Source organism: Saccopteryx bilineata, chromosome 2 (genome assembly GCF_036850765.1).
Source record: "Saccopteryx bilineata isolate mSacBil1 chromosome 2, mSacBil1_pri_phased_curated, whole genome shotgun sequence".
NCBI classification, from domain to species: Eukaryota; Metazoa; Chordata; class Mammalia; order Chiroptera; family Emballonuridae; genus Saccopteryx; species Saccopteryx bilineata.
In genome coordinates this window covers 251,743,700-251,769,154 of record NC_089491.1, presented here as the reverse complement: position 1 = coordinate 251,769,154, position 25,455 = coordinate 251,743,700, and the positions used below count along the sequence as shown (strand labels likewise).

Genomic DNA, 25,455 nt, shown 5'->3' with positions numbered 1-25,455 from the left:
ATATTAATTGGAAATTACATTGTGCCTACAGGCCCCAAAGTTCAGGGCAGGTAGAATGCATGAATCAAATCATAAAGGAAACTTTAACCAAATTTGTTTTTGAAACCGGTGAAAAGTGGCCCTCCTTAGGATGAGGTGCACCCCCTCTCGACCCTCCAGCACTGAGAGCACTGTATTTCCTTTGATCTGGCATGGGCACAGGGCCCTGGTGCATTCCTAACCAGCAGCTGGGTGAGCAGCAGCAACAACCAGGACTCGGTAGTAGAGAGCTCGGCTCTCTTTTGTTTGTTCAGTACAGGGCAAGGAGAAGCGTTTGCATTATTGTGGTCATGGGAGCCTGACCTGCTGCACAGTGATTGAGGACAAGCTTGTCACCCATAGATGCCCCTGTCACAGCACACCCCAGCCTCAAGTCCAGCATGAGGCAGCAGAAATGGCTCTAAGCCCAGAGCCTGCAAGCAGGTCCCCTGTGCTAGCTATGACAGGCAGCCCTGTGCCCAAACCATCCAGCTGCCCCAACCCCAGAGTGCTGTGGCCACTGGACATCGCACAGCACTCCAAGGGCTATCGTAAGGTCCTAGCACTTGGCACGCAGCTGCTGGCACTGCCCATGATGCTGGCTATCCAGCTGGTCCACAGGGAACACAAGAGCCTCTGTCTGCCAGTCTGGAGCCAGAGCTCCTACCGTGCCTACCTGACACTGTTCTTTAGGACCAGCATTGTGGGGCCTGGCATGGTCATCGGGCTGCTCTACATGCACCTGGCCTGGGCCTACTGACCGTTGCAGCAGGCCTCCTTCCCACAGACATGGCGGCGGCCCATATCCAGAGTGCTGCACCTCATCCTGAACATTGTGCTATTCCTCTGGGCATGCTTCATGCCCTTCTGGATAAAGGAGCTGTAGGCCCAGTACTTTGGTGTCCAGCCGCTCACACCCCCCAGCTCATGCATCGTCAACTACCTGACCACTTGCCTCACCTACGGCACCAGCTGCATCAACCCCTTTCTTTACACACTGCTCACCAAGAACTACCGTGACTTCTGCCAGCACTCACCCCAATGCAGGAGCACCAGTGGGCGCATGGGCACCCAAGACTTCTGGCAGTGCCCCACCCGCTCCCAGGATGCCTTTGGCAGCTTGCTGTTCTCCAGCAGCCAGCTTGGTTGTCACTAAAGGTATAAGGTATTGAAATACTTTTGAAAGAGAAATGAAGAAAGTAAGTTGTTATAGAAGCCAGTTATTTCTGAATATTTAAGAAAGTTTATATAAATTGCAGAAGGTTTGTACAGAAATTAATCAGTAGCATTTGTTTCTTCAATAGACTGTATTACTATTAATAAAAACATCAAGTCTACCTGTTAAATATCTGTTGCATGTACAGGCTGATGTTCCTACTTACAGGATCTGCAGATCACTGATCTAGCCTTAACTTCAAAGCCCCTGCCTACTCAACAGCCTCATGCACCTCGTTAAAATGAGTCAAAGATTTGACTCAGGATATAAAACCAGTGGGGAATGTGGTAAGGTGCCAAAGAACTGTAAAACTTAGTATTGGCGACACCATTTTAAAGAGGAAAAGTCTGGCTTCTTGGCCCCTCCGTTCGGTGAAAATGGAGGGAGAAGAATGCAGAAGCTTTGTAGCTTACAAGGATGACTGGGTCATTTAGATTAACTATGGTTCTCTGAATGAATAAAGGTTATCTGAAGAATTTCCTTTCCCTTTCAATAAGAGAAAATATTTACATATCCTACACTGATTTTAACTCTTCTTTCCTTCCTGGAATCCTGAGAGTAACATGTACCTCTAGGCAAAGGAATGGGAGGTAGACACTAAATGATTGGTGAATGTTTTTGATCTGTAAAATGACATCACTATTGTGCTACCTTGTAAGTTTTAATATGTAGGAATTTTTTTTATAGATCCTATAGACAAAGGTTATAAGCTTGTTAATGATTGATTATTGTGTCATGTTCCCCTTTCTTTTCTGCCCAACCTGTATGTGATCAGGTTTATATAATGAGCTGCAGGGCTATTTTGCACACACACGATTGGGGTTAGCTATACCCTGTGTAATCCATATGCAGCCAGCTTATTAATAAATCTCCTCCTAAAAAATCTTCTGTACCCTGCCTTGGTGTCTCTACATAAACCCGCGGAATTAAGATATGCTACTTTAAAACAGCCTCAACTGGGGTTTAAGGGAAGCAAATGCCAGGGTGAAAGAAATGGCCAATTATATTAGGGAGCAAGTTCCACCCTAGTTGACTCATAGAGTCTCTAGATTTTTGTCCCACAATATTACCAGACATTAGCTCTGGGGATAATAAGGGCAGATTGGTTCATCAGCCCTGTGAACTGTAGGCTTTCACTGCATGGAGTCAAGTTTTCTACAAAAACCAAATTGTTCCTTCACCTAGAGAGGCATGAAGAAAAATTGGTGGTAGGATTAGGCACTCATATACCCCCTGGGGGCTGACCCACAGGGCCTTTGTTCTCAGGAAATAGCAGTGATAACGACCAACATAACTTGTTTTGCTAGGCAGTGGCACGTTGGAACAGGGCTGCCATGCAGTTCATCCCATCAGAGTCCGAGGACCACCTGAGTGTAAATGGGACTATCAGAGCCTCCAGTCTTCCTGTAGCACAAGCAAAACAGTTGCTTTTGTTTAGGGTGCTGACAGAATATTTGATCCCTTCTACCCAGGCATTTGCATCTTGGTATCCTGTTTCTATTGCTAGGGTTTGTTTTAAATCCTTCACTTCCACTCCGGTTACTATATAGAGGGCGGCCTGGAGCCCCTCCCCCTTTTCAATTTGGAGTCCCAGTCCTATTCCTTTTTTTTTTTCTTCATTTTTTTTTCTCTTTTTTTTTTGTATTCTTCTGAAGCTGGAAACAGGGAGAGACAGTCAGACAGACTTCCGCATGCGCTCGACCAGGATCCACCCGGCACGCCCACCAGGGGCGATGTTCTGCCCCTCCCGGGCGTCGCTCTGCCACGACCAGAGCCACTCCAGCGCCTGGGGCAGAGGCCAAAGAGCCATCCCCAGCGCCCGGGCCATCTTTTGCTCCAATGGAGCCTTGGCTGTGGGAGGGGAAGAGAGAGACAGAGAGGAAGGAGGCTGGGGGGGGCGGAAAAGTAAATGGGCGCTTCTCCTATGTGCCCTGGCTGGGAATCGAACCCGGGTTCCCCGCACGCCAGGCCGATGCTCTACCGCTGAGCCAACCGGCCAGGGCCCCCAGTCCTATTCTTACCATTAATCTCTTCCTAATAAACTGTTCCTACCTCTAAGTTCACAAGTGCTATGGTGTGGAACTCATGGGAGTAGAGGAGCCCAGGCACCCCTATTCTTCATCAAACATCAGGAGGGGAAACAGGTTTTTCTCTTTATCCCATTTTGGGACTGTTTCTTAAAATGACCTGACCTTTGACATTTAAAGCATTTGTTCTCTCTCTTTCCTCCTCTTTGTCCCTGTTCATTTCCCCCCTTTTTTTTCTTTCTGAATTTTACTGTTTGGAAAAGAGGGGTGAGATGTCTCCTCCACTTTGAATTATTACTTTATTTATTTTCTACATAGGACAGCAAGAATTTCAGACAGACAGAAGAGATAGACTAGGGCCCTTAAACTGAAATTGGTTTCTCCTGTTTCACAAACCTGAGTACAGTTTTACATACAAAAAAGCAATTAAGTACAGAGACACAAGCATAGCACATAAATGAAATCTGATTAATCCTAACAGAGTGCTGCTTGGCCTTTATCTCTGAAGACAAAGAACACAGAGAACAGTAGTTAGTGTGGTAAGACTTTACAGAGGACAAACCAAGTTTAGGACTGAAAATTCCATTCTATTTAAGGTTAAATGAGCTCTTCTTACATATTCTAATTTTAAAGCAATAATGCCTGGAGTATTTGAATACAGTAATGAAACTATCTTATTTAGTTCAGTGTTAGAACGAACATTTCCAATTTTGCATATAAGAAATTAATTTAGGCCTTAAAAGGGTCACTTCTTGGCTTTCCTAGGTTGATTTCATTCATTGCTTTTTTTCCCCAGTTGTTTAGAAATTATTATCCCAATTAATGGGCATTCAGCCCAGTGAAGCATTGGGAGGTTACTTTCTCTTTTTTATTTTCTTTTTTGTTGTTGTTTTTTTGTTTGTTTGTTTGGTACCATCTTTGTCTCTAGTTATCTTAAAAATGCGATTTCCTATCTTAACCGTGGTGTGGCTCCCAAAATGTTGTAAGGTACCAAAAAGCTGAAAAATTAATATTGATATTCTAGGAGGAAAGGTTAGGCTTTCCTGTCAGGCTTTCCTGTCTCGTCCTTCCTGTGGGGAGGGGAGGGAGAAGAATGTAGAAGTTTCTGGCTTGCAAGAACAATGAGTCATTTAGTTTTAAATCTAAAATAAAGGTTAACTGAGAAACTTCTTCTCTCTCAATGGGAGACAGAATTTACATACCACCCTACATTGACTGTAGTTCCACCTCCTTCCTGGAATCCTGAGAGTAAAATATCTCTAGTCTAGTGAGAAAAGATGAACCCTAAAAGATTTGTAAACATCGTGTTACCTTGAAAGTCTTAATGTTTCTGTGTATCCCCTAAGAAATGTTGTCAGCTTGTGCCATGATGTCATGGTCTCCCTCGCCCATGTGTGATCAAGGGTATATAAACAGTCCCTGAAATATGATATTTTTGGGACACATGATTTGGGTCTGCTGCCCCGTGTAAGCTATATGCAGCCAGCATATTTAATAAATCTCCTCCTTTAATAAAACTCTTCCAAATTCATCTGGACTTGGTGTCTCTATGTAAACCCACGGAATTGAGGTACGGGTACTTTACAACAGAAGGAGGCTCAACCCCCCTTACTGGAGGTTTCTTGTGATCCCTCTCCCCTAGAGGCTCAACCCCCCTTACTGGAGGTTTCTTCTGATCCCTCTCCCCTAGAAGCTCAACCCCCCTTACTGGAAGTTTCTTGTACTGCTGCTCCTAGAGGCTCAACACTCCTTACTGAGAATTTCTTGCACTCCCAGTCTGACCACCAAGTAGTATGTCACCGCACCCATGGCTTTTCTTACCTTGATCCTTGCACGGAGTTGCCTGGTCATCACTTCTTTTAGGGCCCCTTCCCTGCGTTGCCAAGATTCCAGGTTTGTACTACCTGAGCTGAGCCTCTCCCTTTAGCCCAGGGCCACCACAAAAGAGCAGCAGAATAGTCTCCCTAGACAAAAAGGCTGGACCCTCTCCTGAGGGGAATAGGGATCCTGGATGAACCCCCAAATAGTTAGAAATTAAATTAAGCAAAATTTGTGGAGACAAAAAACCTCGACAAGGCAACTTTAATAACTTCTGCAGAAGGGCGTGCAGCTGCTCTTCAAAGCCAGCCAGCAAGCGCATGGACAGAGGGCAAATTCTGTTTTTATCCCTAATTTAGGCCTAGCATGCTGGGTCTCGCTCCATTGGCTGAAGTGTTGGCTGTACAATCTTATTTTTCCTCGATTGGCTAGTTTAAATGGCCTCGCCAAAGTGGAAGGCAGAAATGGGGGCATCATTAACTAGGTAAGGGGGTTGAGGAGTGGCTGATGATCTGACAAAGGGGCTGGGGGATTGGTAAACAAGTTAGCTATTTCTCATTCTAGTCCCAGGTCAGTGGAATCCAAGTGAAGGGGGTTGGGAAGTTAGTTGAAGGAAAGAACCTGAGTTAAATATTTGCTTCAATCTCGGGGGAAACATGTATCTGTATTAACCAGGTAGTGTTCCCTAAAGAAAACTGTCAAAAGTAATTCTTGCCTTATTTTATTTTTCATTAGCACAATGAATCTCAGCTGAAGCTGGAAATGTAATATATCTACCTTCAGATTAAAATTAGTCAAAGGCAGAGGCACACAGGCAGGGTCCAGAAGAATTTCAAGTGTGAGTTTCCCATTGTCTTCTCCCAGGGGAGTAACTCACATACAATGCTAACTGCCCTGGCACCAACGTGTCACACTCTGCATGGATTACTGCCACCCAGCTCGGTGTCCAAGGTTACTGGAGGCATGGGGGAGATGGTGTATTGTTCATGTAGATTTTGCTGACCATTCACACAGCTGACTTTAATCTCCACCAAATTGGCAGAAAAACACTTAAAAGTCTTAGGTCCTTCTGTTTTTTAAAATTCTTTAAAGTAAATTTTTTAAATGTATATTATTAAAATAATTGGACTTGAAACAGCGGTTTCTTTGGCCTTGGTCAGTTTGCTCACTGGTAGAGCATTGGCCCTGCGTGTGGAAATCCCACGTTCAATTTCTGGCCAAGGCACACAGGAGAAGCACCCATCTGTTTCTCCAACCTTCCCCCTCTCCTTTCTCTCTCTTTTTCTCTCTCATTCTTCCCCTCCTGCAGCCAAGGCTCCATTGGAGAAAAGTTGGCCCTGGCACTGAGGATGGCTCCATGGCCTGTGCCTCAGGCACTAGAATGCCTTCGGTTGCAACGGAGCAATGCCCCCGATTAGCAGAGCATCACCCTCTGGTGGGCATGCCGGGTGGATCCCAGTCGGGAGCATGTGAGAGTCTGTCTTTCTGCCTCCCCACTTCTCACTTCAGAAAAATAATATAAAAAATAAAATAATAAAACAGCTATGTGTTTGATGCAAAATTCAAAATAAATAATTGCCATAGAGTCAGTTGGTCATAAAATAATTATCTTAGACATTCAAAACACTCAAATAAGAAATGAAGCCAAGGCCGTGGCTGCATAGCTCAATTGATAAGAGAGTCGTCCTGATGTGCTGAGGCTGAGACTTGATCCTCTGTCAGGGCACACACAAGACAGTGCAATGATGGCATAAATAAGTGGAACAACACGACAGTGTTTCTCTTTCTCTTTGTCTCTCTCTCTCTCTCTCTCTCTCTCTCTCTCTCATTCTCCCCATCTCTATATCTACCTCTGTTTCCCTCTCTAAAAATTACTAAAAAATAAATATGGCCATGTAACACTAAAATTGACACTTGGGTGGGTTTTCGACAACTAGAAAACAAGTGTGAGGTCGGTTGGGATGTGGGTGAACATTAACACTGCCTTTTGCTCCTGCCTTCTGTGCCCAGCTGGTGACTTGTCCCATGTGTTCTGCTACCTTCTAAACCTGCTCCCTGGGTCCTGGGTCAGATGGTGCTGTCTAGGCCAGCACCATCTGTCTAGGCCAGAAAGAAAGGGGGTGGAGGTTGGGAGGATGTAGTCTAAGCTATTGTTTTCATTCTAGCAAATTAACGGAGCTTAACACATCAGAAACTAATAGAAAATTACCCACCACTAAATATCACTTATGATTATAGTGAATAGTTGCACAAATGACTCAACATATGACCAAGAACAATACATATCATATCAAGAAAACTTCTCTTTCCCCCTCAGGATGGACTAGGCCAAGATAGGATATATGTGCCCTCCCTGGGTGATGGTGGCCCTGGAATCTGGGGGAAAAGATGAGGAACCACCCACACCCATGATGGCCAAAAGAAACGCCCAGGAGCATTTTGAAAAAGAACAACAGTCCCTCAGCCAATGAAATTTCGCCACCAACCACCATCCTACCAACACTATAAATTACTCCCAGGCAGGAGAAGCTGCGCGACTTCCCTGTCCCCTGTCTTGTGAACCAGTGAACCTTGCCCGGGATGCTCTCTAAATAAAGCTTTTGCTTGTCCACACTTGGTGGCTACGTCCTTCTTTCTTCCCCGGCAGAAAATACCTTAAAACAAGTATGAACATAAATAATCAGGAAGAGACAGGCTATGAATGCGGAATACCCCAAGGAAATACAGTGGCAATGTCAATGGATAAATCAAAAATTATATCTTCAGTAATGAGAGGAGTCTACACACCCTCCAGCACACAAAGGCCAATAAGTGGTGCTATGGATCTTCTCAGAACACTTGAAATTCAGGTGAGTCATATTTAATGGACCCAGAACAGTGGACCCCCGGCCTGTATAAATTCTTAGAGCAGCTGTCCCCTCCAACAGGGTAGACCCACACACAGCCAGCCCTGGCTCACCCCCTGACAGTGGAGTTGTGTTCCGGGCTGAGGACCTGGGGAGTGGAAGGGAGTGGATAACAGGCTCAGATTTGCATAATGCAATCCTCAACCACACTCCTTCACAGCCAGCTCAGTAGAAGATAAAGAGGCATCAGAGAGTCCAGCCTCAGCTCAGGGACAGAGAGTCCTTCTGCCTTCTGCACCATGGCCTGGACCACCCTCCTCTTCCTCCTCCTCCTCCTCCTCCTCCTCCTCCTCCTCCTCCTCCTCCTCCTCCTCCTCGCTCACTGCCCTGGTGAATATAGACTTCACACACTAGCCTTTGGAGGGATGTTCTGCTGTGTTCTTTATTCCTGACATGTGTCTACCTTGGTTTCAGGGTGTAGTTCTCAGGCTGCGGTGACTCAGGAGCCCTCTATGACCATGTCCCCAGGAGGGACAGTCACTCTCACCTGTGGCTCCAGCACTGGAGATGTCACCAATGGTCACTATCCATACCGGTTCCAGCAAAAGTCTGGCGAAGCCCCCAGCACACTGATTTATAATACAAACAATAAACCCTCCTGGACCCCTGCCCGGTTCTCAGGCTCCATCATTGGGGACAAAACTGCCCTGACGATCTCAGGGGCCCAGGCAGAGGACGAGGCTGAGTACCACTTCTGGCTGGTGTACAGTACTGCTCGGCACAGTGAGAGACCGAGATGGGGAACCAAGACAAAAACCACCCTGCTGTAGTGACATTAGAAAGATGCAACTTCAAAAATCAGAAAGCCCTTACAGAAGGGATGGAAGGTAAAATATAATAATAATGAAAGCAGGGGGAAAGCTGGAGGATGAGTTCTGAGACCAGCAGGGGGCGCTGGTGGACTGTGCCTGAGAGCTCAGGGTTCTGGGCCAAGCAACATGGAAAATACTCTACTGACTCTTGCACACTTGGGTAGGCAGTGTCCTCACTGAAGTGTGACTTTCCTGCACCTGGTCCCCAATAGCCACATGAGCACTAGGCCTGGACACACACACATGTCTCATGTCTAATCTTCCTTTCATGGAGTCACTGTTTATTCCTCATCTACAGCCAAAGATAGATGGACAACCACACAACAAAAAGTAAATTTGATTGAAAAAAATGAAATGTGACCTCCAGTGCTACCTGAGCATCAATAGGAGACACCAGGGGAGGGACTGTCTCAGTGCCAACAGTTCATCCTCAGCAGGCAGAGCTCAGGGCTCTCTGTCATGACCAGGGTTCCTCTCCTCACCTCCTCACTCCCTGCACAGGGAGTTTCTTTAGTGGACCGTGAAAGGACGTGGGGGGACATTAGCACTGCCTTTTGCTCCTGCCGTCTGTGCCCAGCTGGTGAGTTGTCCCATGTGTTCTGCTGCCTTCTAACCCTGCTCCCTGGGTGCTGGGTCAGATGGTGCTGTCTAGGCCAGAAAGAAAGGGGGTGGGAGGTTGGGAGGATGTAGGCTAAGCTATTGTTTTCATTCTAGCAAATTAACGGAGCTTAACACATCAGAAACTAATAGAAAATTACCCACCACTAAATATCACTTATGATAATAGTGAATAGTTGCACAAATGACTCAACATATGACCATGAACAATCCATATCATATCAGGAAAACTTCTCTTTCCCCCTCAGAATGGACTAGGCCAAGATAGGATGTATGTGCCCTCCCTGGGTGATGGTGGCCCTGGAATCTGGGGGAAAAGATATGTGGAAGCCGGTTAGCCCACAGTCACTGTTCTCTCGGAGATGAAGGCACCGCCCAGTGGAAGCTCCTCTGGGTCAGACAGTGTCCCACAGGACCCACAGGGGGCGCTGCTCTGTCTGTTTCCTGCATGAGAGGGGAATTCCCCCTGCCCATGCCCCACCCTGAGCATTTCTCTCAAATCCAGAGTATCAATAACTCCTAATTCTGTCAGAATTAGTTGGCTTCTAATTCTCACCCAGTACGCCCAACAGGAAATGTTAATTGAGCGCAGGGCCTGGAGAATGCCTGTGATGGTATGAGGAGTGGCCGACCTCAGGGGTCCCTGCTGCACAAGGGTCTTCATGGTGGACTGTGTCCCAAGTGCATTAGCCCTTCATCTGCATCCTGTTGGCTGTTATTACCCTGTTATTTCTCACTTATTTCAGCATTTTATACTGATTTATGGAAACTGAGAATTTGCATTTTCAGCTTTGTAATTCCTTTTCTTGAGTGTAAATACTCTTCATCTCAAAGTTTGATATAAAGTTTCTTCCTTTCTATATACTTTCAGCTATATGCTTGTGTAATAGGAAAATTATTATAAATATTTTCTATTTTATGTGTTGTGGCTCAAACACACATAAAGAGAAAAAGAATGAATCATGCAAGTTTTAATATCAATACATAGAGGATTATCTAATGATTCCAAAGGAAAAAGCATAAATAATTGTTTTATTCCATATTGTGATGAACACCCATCATGTGTGTTATCGCCCTCAATAACTGGAGACATTTTATTTCCCTGCTCATCACCTCATGTCCCAAATCCCTTGTTCTTCCTTCCCAGTCCTCTGCTCCACTGCAGAGTGTGAAGAGAAAGGAAGTTTTGTCTGACCCCTGGTGACAGATTGAATAGAGCTGATAAGGAACACTGATGTTGCCATTTGCAAAAACCTAGTAAGTGGCTGGCAGGCTTGAACAGGAGGTCACTGGCTGGAGGGTGGGGTTGTGGACACAATCTCCAGGTCACTGGCTTGAGCCCAAGATTGCCTTAAGCAGTGGGTCACTGGCTCAGCTTCAGCAAATGTTTCTACTGCAATCCCTGGTCAAGGCAAAGAGTTGATGCTTCTCTCTGTCTCTCCATGTCTCTGTTTCTCCCTTCCTGTCACTTCCTACCTTTCTCTTTCTCTCTCTCCCTCTCTCTCTCTCTCTCTCTCTCTCTCTCTCTCTCTGTGAAAAAAGAGTTTTAAAATGTTTTGTGATGTTCACAGCAACTTGTGTACACACAGTGTTGTTCTCATTTCTGATAATGACATACATGTTCCTACTTGTTTATCAGATGTTAATAGCTATCACATAATTTCATGGTGACACTGACAATCTCTGTTCAAAACTGCATTTAATTTAAAACTACCCCACAGGGCTGATATTTTCTGAGAAAAAAGAGGAACTACCATCTCTCCTGACAGTTCCACTCTGTGTCAGCACCCCATCCCTGGTCCCCGATCACTAATACTGGGTCAGGGTCCAGAACAGAGTCAGGGGAAACCCCTTCCTTCTGACCCCAGACACAAACTCTGTGAATTCTCAGAGGACTCACTGCTGGGGGGAGGGGGGATTTCTGAGATCTTCAGAAGAAGACAGTAATGGATCTCACTGAGGAAGGAGGAAATGTTCCCAGGGACAGGGTTCAATGTGGGATGAACTAGATTGCTGGGACCAGGAGGGAGAGAACACACACATCTCATTCCCCAGCCTCCGACCTTCTAGGAATGATACCTAGGACTGAGGTCCCCGAGGCCATCAGGGAGCTGACTTGGTGAAAGACCTCAACCCACCTCACTAAGTATCTCAGTCACTGTGCAGTCACTGGTCTCTTTCAAGATCATCCCTGGAGACATCAGGGTGACCCTGGGGCAGGAGGAGAGAGGAAGCTGATTTGCATGAAGCAACAGGTCCTCCTCATGGGTCTGGGAGGCATGAAAAGGCCCCAAGGGCACCTCTCTGCAGCGCAGGAGGTGAGGAGGCCACATCCTCTGTGTCCCCACCATGGCCTGGACTGTCCTTCTTCTCCAGCTCCTGGCTTACAGCTCAGGTCAGGGGAAGGGACTCTGCATCCTTAGAGGACACATAGAAGCCGGGCCACAAGGTGACTTTTGTTTGTCATAACATGTCTTTTCCCTGTTGGTTTTAGGTGTGGCGTCTCAGACTGTGGTGACCCAGGAGCCATCACTGTCAGTGTCTCCAGGAGGGACAGTCACACTCACCTGTGGCCTCAGCTCTGGGTCGGTCTCTAGTGGTAACTACCCTGGTTGGTTCCAGCAGACCCCAGGGAAGCCTCCCCGCCAGCTCATCTACAGCACAAACAGCAGGCCCTCGGGGGTCCCTGGTCGGTTCTCTGGATCCATCTCTGGGAACAGAGCCGCCCTCACCATCACGGGGGCCCAGCCTGAGGACGAGGCCGACTATTACTGTGTTCTGTACATGGGTAGTGGTGTTTACACAGTGATGTAAACCCACGGGGAAGTGCAACCAAAACCTCCTCATGTGCACAGAACGGCTCAGCTTCAGTGACAGAGGGAAGAGAGAAGGTGCAAATGGTCAACTCTCTGTGGGCTCCATGACCCCACTGTCGTGTCCAGTGGCTCAGCACCATGTGCCTCCTCCAGTCCCTCCCAGGGTGTGTCCATTTCTCCTCTGTGACGCCTGGAAGACTGGCCTTCTCTCTCCCCCTCTCCCTGCAGTTATAATAGGGTGGGGCTGAGCTATAAATATTGATATTCTAACCAACAGTGATTCTCAGGGACCCGTCTGCTCCCTGTAAGACTCTCCTTATTCAAAGAGCAGTAACAGACATGCTCTTGCTCATTGACCTGACCCTGCAGACATGCATATTTCATCAGCATTGAAAAGGCAGTGTTACCGGGACCTGGCTGAAATACAATTCTTCAACTAGACCTACTGAGTCAGACAATTGTGTGCTAGAAGTTGTGTTTAACATGCTCTCTAGGAGATTATTATGAACATTAAAGTTTGATAGAATAATAAAAAGTAGAAGTAGGTAATAAATAATAGTAGATGTAATAAATATATAACACTGGGGAACAAAATTTTTTTTGCATCCACAAAATACTTGTTCTTACCTAATTCGAGTGTGCTGATCTCAAATCTGACATTAGTTTATCTCTGTATGCTATAGTTTTTTTGCAATTCAAGATTTTAGGTTTTCATTTTATTGTAAAATTTTCAACATTTAGTTTAACATAATGAAGTAGAATGTCTTCTTGGAATGTATATCCTTGTGAAAATACAATAATTTTTATAATGCAGTAAATACACTAATACCCTAAAAGATATGATTGCATCAGAATTTGTCTACAACTTTGAAATAGAACATACTAAAGCATTTATTTTAATCATAAAATATGTGCAAAACTTATTTAAATTCTATTTAGGCAAAAATTTGCATTTTTAGCTCTTGCATTTGTGTACTTGTTGAGGTCAATCTCGTTTGATGCTCCAGCAGTAGTCTGCCATCTTTTAGAGCTGTTGAGAAATAGCCGCCATTCTGTTGGACTGTAAGTGGTAACAGGTAGCAGGCTGAGAAGACTACTGATATCATGACATTAAACAAACTGTTTATCTTCAGAAAAAAGTTCACAAAAATTTGTTCATGCTTTCTGAAATGGGATACTTTAGCTGACCAGTGAAGTACATTCTTTTCTTGAAGCCTGAAGGCTAATAACTTAGCTGCTTTCTTTGACTGGCCCAAGTCTCTTACTAAGTCATTCAATTCAGGTTGGCTAAACTGCTGATGGGTTAATGACTGCTTCACATCAGAAGAAGACCCTTTAGATTCTACAACCATTTCCTCATGCATCTTATCAAAATACACTTGATCACCATGTTCACTTTCTTCTTCCTTAGAAGAAATAAAACCATTGCTCATTGATCTGACCCTGCAGACATGCATATTTCATCAGCATTGAAAAGGCAGTGTTACGGGGACCTGGCTGATATGCAATTCTTCAACTAGACCTACTGAGTCAGACAATTGTGTGCTAGAACTTGTGTTTAACATGCTCTCTAGGAGATTATTATGAACATTAAAGTTTGATAGAATAATAAAAAGTAGAAGTAGGTAATAAATAATAGTAGATGTAATAAATATATAACACTGGGGAACAAAATTTTTTTTGCATCCACAAAATACAGTAAGCGGGAGTGTCTCAGAGTGTGGGATAGGTCGTATTGCTGAAGGAATATTAGAATATGTGATCATATGCCGTTTTTTCTTGCTGATGTCTTTTGTATGGATTAGAAAGAAATAACAGTCACTGCTGTGATCCTTAGGTTCACGCCAAACCATGGGAATACCAAAAGGCATTCCTTTGCGTTTTCCTTTTGTCCAGTCATGAAGCATTTCCTCACAATTATGACACACAATATGAGGAGCCCAATTCTTGTCTTGATTGCCAAGGGGAACTTGAAAATAGGCAATATACGCACGTGTCACAAATGATTAAATATTGCACCTTTGATGTTGAAGTTGTGTAACAGACACATATATGACAGAAGATGTCAGGACTATTCTTATATTTACGCCTACTCGAAGAAGACATGATTCAATCTTAAAATAAAATAAGAGCGTGTTTTTATCAGATAATAATTTTTTACATTTAAAAACAACTACATCAGCGGTAGAGCGTCGGCCTGGCGTGCGGGGGACCCAGGTTCGATTCCCGGCAAGGGCACATACAAGAAGCGCCCATTTGCTTCTCCACCCCCCACCCCCTCCTTCCTCTCTGTCTCTCTCTTCCCCTCCCGCAGCCAAGGCTCCATTGGAGCAAAGATGGCCCGGGCGCTGGGGATAGCTCCTTGGCCTCTGCCCCAGGTGCTAGAGTAGCTTTGGTCGCAGCAAAGCGAGCCCCGGAGGGGCAGAGCATCGCCCCCTGGTGGGCAGAGCTTCGCCCCTGGTGGGCGTGCCGGGTGGATCCCGGTCGGGCGCATGTGGGAGTCTGTCTGACTGTCTCTCCCCGTTTCCAGCTTCAGAAAAATACAAAAAAAAAACTACGATGATGTAAAAGTGATGTTTGTAAAACATTAATTGCCTTGTGGTTATGTTCAATCCAAGAGTCGTTGCCTTTTAACTCCAATTTAAAAACCAATGCATGCTATTAACTGTAACAAAAAGAAATTAAAATTGCATAAAAACTAGAGCATGCACCAAAAAATGGATTTCAGATTTGGAATCATCAATGCAGAACTATATAGAAAAAGTTCTAAAACCTCATGCAACAGAAAATAAAATATTGTTCCCCAGTGTAGAAGTAGGTGCCTCTACTTCTATTATTATTATTGTTCCTGATAATTTCTGTTTAAAATTCATCGAGGTAACTGACATTCAGGACACACTCTCTCCCAAATTCCCATTCTCATATCCAGGACCACGAAGAAACAGACTTAGACTGTCAGGTCGTCATGAAAACTGTGAGTTGCTGAGAGGAATGTCCAGAAACATACGTTCTCTGACGATGTATGTCATGGCTGCTATGAATAATTATGCTGTAGAAAGTTACCTATTTAGAACTTTTTCAGAAACAGTCCTACCAGCCCTGAGCTGACTCCCCTGGTGCTAAGACGGGGGGCACCAGGTTGGAGGTGGTGTCACTGCCTGAGCGTCCCCTAAGGTGGCCACACAGGGTTGTGGGGAGGACAAAAATGTGTGAAATCTTGACTTATTTATTTTTCTCATCTCCATTTAAAAAATATTATTTGAAAAATTTTATTTAAGGCTCCACAAAAGAAATTTAACAGGAGAAAAGATTCTTTTCCCACAGTGGCTGAAAAGGGGTGAATGAGCAAAGAAGAGATAAGCAACATGGAATGGCCTGGGAAACAGAGCTGCAACGTTCCAAAGATAAATCAATACTTACTGTTAAATATCTGAGAGGAGTCCACATACCCTCCAGCATACAAAGGCCTCCAGATGGTGCTATGGATCGTCTCAGAACACTTGAAACTCAAGTAGGTTGTATTTAATGGACCCTGAACAGTTGCCCCTAGCCTGTATAAATTCTTATGCAACTGTCTTCTCCCACAGAGTAGATCCCACACAGCCAGCCCTGGCTCACCCCCTGACAGTGAAGCTGCTCTCAGGACTGAGGACCTGGGTAGTGGAAGGAAGTGCATATGGTCTCAGATTTGCATAATGCAATCCTCAAACACACCCCTTCACAGCAAGCTCAGTAGACAATAAAGAGGCATCAGGAAGTCCATCCCCACCTCAGAGACAGAGATTCCTTCTGCCATCTGCACCATGGCCTGGACCCTCTTCCTTCTCCTGGCTCACTGTCCTGGTGAATACAGACGCCACACACCAGCCTTTGGAGGGATCCTCTGCTTGTGCTCCTTATTCCTGACATGTGTCAGTTTTTAATTTCAGGGTGCAGTTCTCAGGCTGTTGTGACTCAGGATTCCTCTATGACCATGTCCCTAGGAGGGACAGTCACTGTCATCTGTGTTTTCAACAGATGGAATGTTGTGGAATGTTCACAAGTGGTCACTATACATACTGGTTACCCTGGTCATATCTGTGCATTTTGTGAAATCAGGGTGGAGATGTCTGCCATTTTCAATGGGAAACCTCAATATATTATTCTTGATTTTACAGAAAGTGGAAACAGTAATTTAGCAGTTGCAGACATTAACCAAAACCAAAAATGACTGAGATAATATATAAGCAAAACTGCACCCATGTTTTCAGACAAACGTCAGACTGGTGTCTCTCAAACTCTAACGCGGACAAGGATCATCTGAGAATCTTGTAAATCATGGATTTGACACAGTGGGGCTGGCATGAGGGCAGAGATTCTGCATTTTGAAAAGTGGCCTGGCCTGCAAATTAAACATATATATGTATATTTTAATACTAGCAAATCTTTAAGAATAGAGTAAAATAAAAAGTAGAATCACAGGTAGACAAGAGCCTGGGAGAATTATCTGACATGAAGAACTAGTGAGTTTGGATTATAGAAACTCCTCATCTGTAAAGCCAGTAGCCATGGCCACCATCCCAGCCTCCTGACCCTTGCATGTTCACATTTGATTCGAACAGATGGTTATGAAAAAATGGAGCCAAGAACTGGTGGGCCATTACCTTTAATCTTAGCTCGCACTTGGTAGGCGAGAAATACACACAGTGGGAAAATACTTCCCTTTCCATTCAGGGCTTCCAAAGCCACTGACTTCTCCGAGTACTCCTAGAATCAAAGGTTTCTACCTCATCAGCCATATTAACCTCTGTTCCCCATCTCCTTTTCTCTGTACAAACTCTGCACAAAGTGGCTTCTCCTTCAGGACTCTGCCATCTTGGCTACCTTTCCGCCGCTATGCTAATTTCAGGAACCGAGAGAGAGACCCCTGATCTCCCTTATTTTATGGTGTAGAAATTAAAGCCTTTAAGACAGTATACAAATAAGAAAGTCTCTGATACAAAGTCACTTATCTGAGACATAAATGGGATTCCCCATAAGAGTGCACCACCCCATATCATGCAACAGTCAAGGGTGTGGGGAAAAGCTTAGTTTTGAAAAGATCTTAGTATCAAAAGGGTAGGAAAGGCTTAGTCTTAAAACTAAGCCTTAGGCTATCACAACCCTGCCTGCTTACAGCCTGTCCCCCACACCCAATGCAAATTATAAGCAAGCAAACATACACTTCATACTTGCAAACTTATTTGACCCACATTCCACCTCTTTTTCTCACTTACAATCTAAAGCATAGGTATACCTGCACAAGGAAATTAGGCACATTACAAAAATTACAACTACATGACAAACATACAATTTTAACAATTACAAAGATACACTCCCCCAGTCTCTGAGCACTTTGCCAAAAGCGCAAAATATCCTAGGATTTCTTTCTAGCCATATGAAAAGCTTCCCAGGGTAGGGGAAGGGCCTCCAACAAAGCTTCCCCTACCCCCATCAGGGTATTTCAGGTTGTCCCAAATCCGTAAGTCCATCCAACAAAGGAGCCAGAGCTCACTCTGGTCATAGTCCAGGAATCAGTTCAAGCATATGGGGCCTCAGCCACTCCCCTCATCCTGCCGTCCTGGCAGGTATTACACTGTCCCAAAGAGGAGCACATGGCAATGGCAGTCAGCATTTCCATCTCTGCTCTGGAGAGCATGATGGCATCTACCCTTAAGTCCCAAAATCGCAGACCTACCAGGGGCATAGTAGGTACTCCTTGCTGCTGGGCTCTCATCTTCTGTACACTGCGGATTGCAACTCCAGCCCGATTCTCCTCATCCTTCAAAGAGGAACTGAAAACACCAGCTCCTGCTGCCGAGCTTGAGCCCCTGGCCGCCACCACCTTCTGCTCTGCGGGCCTTACAGCACCAGCCCCAGCCTCATTCCCAGCCTTCTGCCACTGCTGGCTCTCCACAACATCCAGGGCAATCTGCAACTCACAAACCTGTGATTCCTTCTCCAGCAGCTGCTCCAGTTCCAAGCAAATCTCACGAACCTGGTCAGCCTCCTTCCCTGGTACTTGCTCCAGCTCCAGGGTCAACATCTCATTCTCCCACGTTTGCTCCAGCTCCTTCCACTGCTCAGTTTACAGGTCCTGGGCAGCCTCTTCCACACAGCTCTCGGTTTCCTCATGCATGGCTGTAAAAGTGAGCCAGCCTACAGCCCCCAAAAAGACAGCCATGGGGAACCATAACAGCAGCCAGTCCTCTATTCCACTGCTCAAAGGTGGTGTTGGCTCCATACTGAACTGATCCATATCCTTCCACAGACCATGCCAAATGTAAAGCCAGTAGCCACGGCCAACATCACAGCCACCTGGCCTGTGTAGGTTTGCATTTGATTTAGATGGACAATAATGAAACAATGGAGCCAAGAACTGGTGGGTCATTACCTTTAATCCTAGCTCGCACCCGGTGGGTGAGAAATACACACAGTGGGAAAACACTTCCCTTTCCATTAAGGGCTACCAAAGCCAATGACTTATCCGAGTTTTCTAGAATCAAAAGTTTGTACCTGATCAGCCTTATTTACCTCTGTTCCCCATCTCATTCTCTCTGCACAAACTCTGAACAAACTGACTTCTCCTTCAGTACTCTGCCATCTTGACTGCCTCTCCACTGCCATGCTAATTTCAGGAACCAAGAGAGAGAGCCCTTGGTCTCCATTATTTTATGGTGTAGAAATTAAAGCCTTTAAGCCAGTATACAAATAAGGAAGTCTCTGATTCAAAGTCACTTAGCTGAGACATAAGGGAGATCCCTCATAAGAGTGCACCACTCCACATCATGCAACAGTCAAGGGTGTGGGGAAAAGCTTAGTTTTGAAAATATCTTAGTATCAAAAGGGTGAGAAAGGCTTAGTCTTAAAACTAAGCCTTAGGCTATCACAATCCTGCCTGTCTCCCACACCCAATGCAAACTATAAGTGAGCAAACATATACATCACATTTGCAAACTTATTAGACCAACAGCACCACATTTATGCACTTCATGCTCCATACATATAGGTACCAGGGAGAGCAGCAGCAAAGTAAGAAGAGGCTCCTCATACTTTAAGAACAGACATGAAAGCAAACAAAAGAACAAAAAGACCTTGTCTGGTCCTGAGCTCCCCTCCAGCTCTTGCCCATTTTCCCTGTAGCTTCCCCTCCAGTCTTCCCTAAGGGGCAGACCCTTGTCCACTAGAGTCAGACTCCCCTTCTCAATTCATGGGTCTCTCTCCCTTTCCTCCCCTGCCCCCCCCTCCCTTGTCCACTCCTCAGCTAATGACCAAGGCTGTGATTTCAGGGAAGACCTTGTCATCTTCCCAGATCTTTACCACTTGCACTTGACCCTCCTCATATGCCTTTCCCGTTCTGAACGTCTCTAACCCCTTAGCTCTGAGACCCTAATCCTGCTGATTCTCTTTTTTACCTCATTTAGTACCTTCTCCCACTTCCTGGGTTCCTTTTCACTTTCCAAGGAAACCAGACAATCACAGAAACATGTTGGTTCATCCTCCCAAACACTCTCCACTCGATTCTCGTGCTGATCCAGTGAGGAATCAAGTAGGAAGAGGGAAAACAGGGGGGTGAGCAGCCTGGAAAGGGTGTTGGTGGCCGAATGCATCACCAGGAAAGCAGACACCGTCTCCCTGCAGCTTTGTGCTCACAGCAGCTGTCTCCTTCTGGGGTTCCTGGGAGTCCCTGACCACATGGCCTCCCCTTATCCACACAGCCCCAGCTCAAGAGAATGGCTGAGCTCAGTGTCAGCGGAGCTCTGAGAGAAATATCTCAGTGTAGTCCTCTAGATTCTGGATCAGGATTAAACTACACAACGCTAAGAAATAAAAATAAATTCTGAAATGCTACTGGTCCTGGGTGAGACCAAGCACCTGACCCTGGAACAGTCAACTACATATGTGGCAAGGCATCCCCATTACTGCGTGTGTCTCAAGGAACCTGACCTCAGAGCAGAATCCGAGACCTTATCTCCTCTACTCAACAGAGACGTCTAATAGCTCTGCACTGAGTAGAAGGAGAGGCATCAATTCAGTCAGGCCTCCCCTTCCCTAAGTTCCTCCATCTAGGTTCTGCTCGGGCATCATAGGCACTTCATCTGATACAGAGGGAACTAAAAGCTCCAGGCCAGAGGGAAGGTGCTGGGGTCCAGCCCCAGGGGGAATCCAGGGGTCCCACAGGAAGAGACAGCGTCGGCGCAAATTGAGTGAGAGGGCTGAATTCTTTTTTCTCTTTAGCATTTACTGCCAGGCATCTCTGCCAATGGCTGGTCTAGCTTTATTTTTAGACACACACACTAAGTTACAATCACATGGTATTCAGAATACATTGATTAATCATTGTTTTTGTTTCACTATGGTTACATATTTCTAGGTAACAGTTCATTCATTTCTATAAGCTATAAATCAGGTGGTAAGTCATTCAAAGTACAGTTATCCAATAATTTGAATAGCAATAACAATATCGGTACAAACTTCTAAAAGGTCAGTACTGATTAATAACTCTACCTTACCTAAGGTCCTATTGTCTAGTCAAATTTATTTATCTACTATATTCATACACTAGTTAAGTTCTAACTTTATTCTTCTCAGAGTGTTCCACCACCTGCAGGTCAGGTATGCAAAAAGAAAGGAAAGTTTCTCTACTCTACCACATGAAAAGGCTCAGGGAGGGAAAGTAATGAATTAAGTGAAGGCTGAAAGGTGCTTCTGTGTATAGTCACTGTTTCCTACCTATTCATAAGTCACAATCTATTTTTTCTAACATGATTAATAAGAAGGAATTCTCCTACAAACTTAACCCTTTTCGAGGGATATCATAGTCAGCCTCTTATGTCTATGAGCCCAGTTCAAGGGGCTTACAGGCTTTTCTGTGGAACTCACACCCTCTGTCTCATTTCCAAAGATATTACTATGAATCTACAGGGAAAGCACGGTACTATTATCCCTGTGCCATAAATGATAACACACACCCAGAAAAGAGGGGATATAAGGCCAAATTAATTCAAAAGGTCAAAGGGGGAAGTATTGTTGTGCCTTTTCTCTGCTGTGACTTTGTCAATCAGCAGTTTTTGATCTTCTTCTGCTGTGACCTTGTCAGCCAGCAGTTGTTGATTTACTTCAGACAGGAAGGGGGATGCAAACAGGGACAGTCCTGCATTGTCCATTGATGATATTCTCACTACGGACACTAGAGTGGGCTATGAGCCAGTTCCTGGGAAAGCAGGCTCAGCTGTGAAATGTCTCTAATGCCAGGGGACCCCACTAACATATGGTCGCTAACATAGAACAGCTGACTAGCTGTGATCCAGAAACACTGCTGAGTGTCCCTGGGAGGGGAGCTCATTTGCATGGCAGCCCCTCCCCCACAGTGATAGGAGCTATAAGGAGAGCTGTGCTGGGGACCCTTGGGGTTCCTCACAGCATAGGACTGAGACGTCTGCACCATGGCCTGGGCTCCCCTCTTGGTCACTCTTCTGACTCACTGCACAGGTCTGGGGGACTCTCTGGGCTGAGGGTGTGGGGGAAATGAGAGAGGCCATACTGTACTTTAATCACCCCTGTCCCTGTTCCTGACCTTTGGTCTTTTACCAGTTTTCAGGGGTAATTTATGAGGCTGTGGTGACTCAGGAAGCTTCACTGTCCACAACCCCTGGGGGGACAGTCACACTCACCTGTGCATCCAGTGCTGGGGCCGTCACCACTAGTAACTATGCCCACTGGGTCCAACAGAAGCCCTACCAGGTGCCCCGGGGTCTAATAGGTGATACCAACAACCGGGTACCAGGGGTTCCAGCCCGATTCTCCGGCTCCCTGCTCAGAAACAAGGCCGCCCTCACCATCACAGGTGCCCAGCCTGAGGACGAGGCTGAGTACTACTGTGCTCTGTGGTTCAGCAACCATTTCCACAGTGACAGATGCAGGTGGGGAAGTGAGACAAAACCCCTGGCTCAGTGCACCCTGTGCCCATGAATATCTTCTCTTTGTGTATAAAGCTAAACATAGGCCTAGGGAATGTGTCTGCCATGTAAGGGGATGAAATCTTCAGGATCCAGAAGCAGAATGATGTTAACAACCACTGAGACAGCCCCCAAAGTACACACCTCCTGGTGTCTGTGCCCTCGTGTGATTTCTCCCTTGAGTGTGGGAATTCTGAGTTGTAACTTGCCAGAGTGAAGTTACTCTGCTAAACACTTTGGCTGAGCTAGTTGTAGAAATAGACCAGACTGTGCGGGACCATCATTTATTGCTTACAGGATACTCATCCTACTCGTGACATACTAAGTGTACTCACAGCATAAGATGCAGCAATAATGTCAGCTATTCATCCAAATGAGGTGGGAAGGTGTGTCCACGTCAGAACCTGCACATACATGCTGCTCGCAACTTCATTCAGAATTGTTGTTTTTGGAATCAAAGAAAATACACTATAATATCAGAATAGAGAAGCAAACTATGATAATACCTACAATGAGATATGATCAGAGATAAAGATAAATATGCTGTCAGGCCACACAGGCATGGGGGGCCTTAAAATCATGTTCCTAAGGGACAGAAGCTAACCTTTAAGAAGAAAAACAGAATGACTATAAAACTACAACAACATGTCATTCTAGAAAATGCATATTCTACAGAAAGTGAAAAGATCCCTGGTTGCCAGGAGGTTGGGATCATGAAAAGAGCTGTGAATAATGAAGAAATAGGGATTTTTAGGGTAGTAAAACTATTCTTCACACTTGCTCTCAGCCTAAAGCCCAAGAAGCAATAAAAATTACTCTCTATGTCACTGCAACAGTGACATGACATCCGCATTTGGCAAAACCTGTAGCTTTGTGCAATTCAGGGACCCAACTGTAGATAAATTTGGGATTTTAGTTAAAAACGGCATCGATAGTTCATCAACAATGGTTTCTATGCTTTTAATAATTGGGCTACACCAGTGCAAGATGTCCACAGGGCGAGCTGAGGGCAGAGTGGGGAAATGCGTGGGGACTCTGTGTTCTTTGCTTAGTTTCCCCGCAACCTCAGCCTGCTCTACAAAGAAAGTCTGTTGATTCCAAGGGTAAGTAATGAGAAAATTAGTTATAGCTCCTAATATAATATGGGATATTTTCATGACCCCATGGTGGAAATTTGTCTTAGACAAAAGGTGAAAATCATACACACACAAGATATTAGAATACTAAACTGTCAAGGAGGAACACAGTGTAAAATTGCTGAGATAAGTATCAGACTAGAAAATAATGATTTCCATAAAAAAGTTATATAATGTGTAGGATTTATAAGTAACACTGACAAGTTGGTAACAACAGAAGCAAACTGAATAAATACATAGCCTCATAGCCTCATACACAGTGCAACATAAAGATATCACATTATAGAAAACCTTTTCATTTCAACTTGAAATGAAATAGATGGAAATGGAACCTAGAATGAGGAGTGTGGGGCTGAGCCAAGCTGGGATCGGTGGGCAGAGGGCAGAGAGAACAGAGGATGGACAGACTGTGAGGACTGAGCAGAGAGATACTGTGTTTAAATAACTTCACTTAGTTGTGAAATCATTCCACAAACTCACATTTTTGCAAAGATCCCCTAAGGTGTATCCTTGAGTATACAGAACAGTCTTTTTTGTTTTCTGTGTGGACCAATATTCCAGGACCCCTTATCAATTCGATCCAGAGAGATTATTAAAACAATGCAAAATCATGGATCTTGTACCTAACATTACCCTGGTGGGTCCTAGGACCGGGAGGGACAGCGACAGTTGATCCAGCAGGGGGCGCTGTAGGACTCTCCTGAGAAAGACGGGGTTCTGAATTTTTTTGATGGGAAATACAGTTGGATGGCCCATGGATGCCATAAAAGTAAATTTTTATCTGAAAGACTTAAAAATCTCTTCTTAATTAGAACCAAGACCCAAACTACAGTACCTGTGTACTTATAGCTCTCTAATTGCTCATTACTAGCCACTCTGTGCTATGAGAGGAAAACCAGAGTGGAAACGGCACTCCCACAGGGGAAGGTGCTTTCATGGATGCTGGGCTGAGCATGGGCGAGGAGTCGAGCCAAAGAGGCCTGAGCAGTAGGAGTGCTGTGCAACTTGGGGTTTTCAGAGGAAGTAGGGGTGAGATGCCTGTATGGGTGTGGGCAGAACGTTCCAATAATTTAAAATGCAAAGGAGGAATTCTGGTCGTCCCATAAATGAGAAAAGTTGCTTTGGGCCACTATCTGATATGGAAGTAGGGAAGGGGACCAAGGGGAGCCCCTTGGAGAGTGGCAGGAGAGCGGAGGGGGCAGGAGGAAGCCAGGCTGGGATGACTTCTGCCAAGAAAGACACAGAGTCACTGAAGGACTGTCAGGTGGGGACCGACATGCTTCCTCTCTAGCTGCAGTGAAAATAAATGAGCAGGATGGAAGGCCCCCTCTCCTGCTCTGGAGACAGCAACAGTGTGGGATAAACTCTGTAGGCTGCTACCACAGCTCCCTGCTGCTGCGCCCAAAACTGATGACCGAAGTTCTCAGCCCTCAGGGATCCCAGATGGGTTCTCTGGCTCCAAGTCTGACAACACAGCCTCTCTGACTTTCACCAGCCTCCAGCCTGAGGATGAGGCTGATTATTACTGTTCAGCTTTGAATGGGAGCATCTAGGCTGGCAAAGAAGGATTGAAATTGCAAGGAGAGTGTTCAGTATCATGACACTGAAGTCCTAGGTCCCTTTTCTGAGAGCTTTTACATGTCTAGTATGCATATTGACTGACTCAGCAGATCCGTCTGGAGAACTTAGTATGCCCCACACTCATATTCTACCCATGTTAAAAATTTTAACACAGTTATTTTCTTAATGCCTTAACCTAATCAGTGTATGTGGTAGTGATGGCATTGTGAGAAATATATATATATATATATATATATATATATATATATATATATATATAATTATATGTACTTTTATTCAGCCACTCTTTGCTCTCACTAATGTCAGAAGTGCATCTGTGTCCCTGTGAAGCCTCAATGCCTCCCTCTGAATAATTCACATACACAGCAGCTCACTATATCCACACGGGTCATGTGTCCGTGGCTGTGGGTCCTGGCTGCATCCTGGGAGGAGAGTGCTGTGACCACCTCATGTGGATGCTCCTGGGGGCTGGGGGTGGGGGAGAGCAACAGGAGAGGGAGATCTCACTTCCTAATAACTCTGCTCTCTCC

At 45.3% G+C, this 25,455-nt stretch overlaps 1 protein-coding gene and 1 gene segment (V, D, J or C); both read left to right on the top strand.

The window, feature by feature from the left end:
• The window catches only part of LOC136325528 (Ig lambda-1 chain V regions MOPC 104E/RPC20/J558/S104-like), an 896,106-nt gene that overhangs the window by 9,442 nt on the left and 861,209 nt on the right, over nt 1–25,455 (top strand).
• LOC136324036 (uncharacterized) lies at nt 11,689–24,897 on the top strand. Its single transcript, XM_066256256.1, has 5 exons — nt 11,689–11,810; nt 11,910–12,195; nt 16,249–16,255; nt 21,865–22,172; nt 24,717–24,897. Exons 1-5 carry the CDS (start codon nt 11,765–11,767, stop codon nt 24,895–24,897), a joined length of 828 nt encoding a protein of 275 aa, XP_066112353.1. The 5' UTR covers nt 11,689–11,764.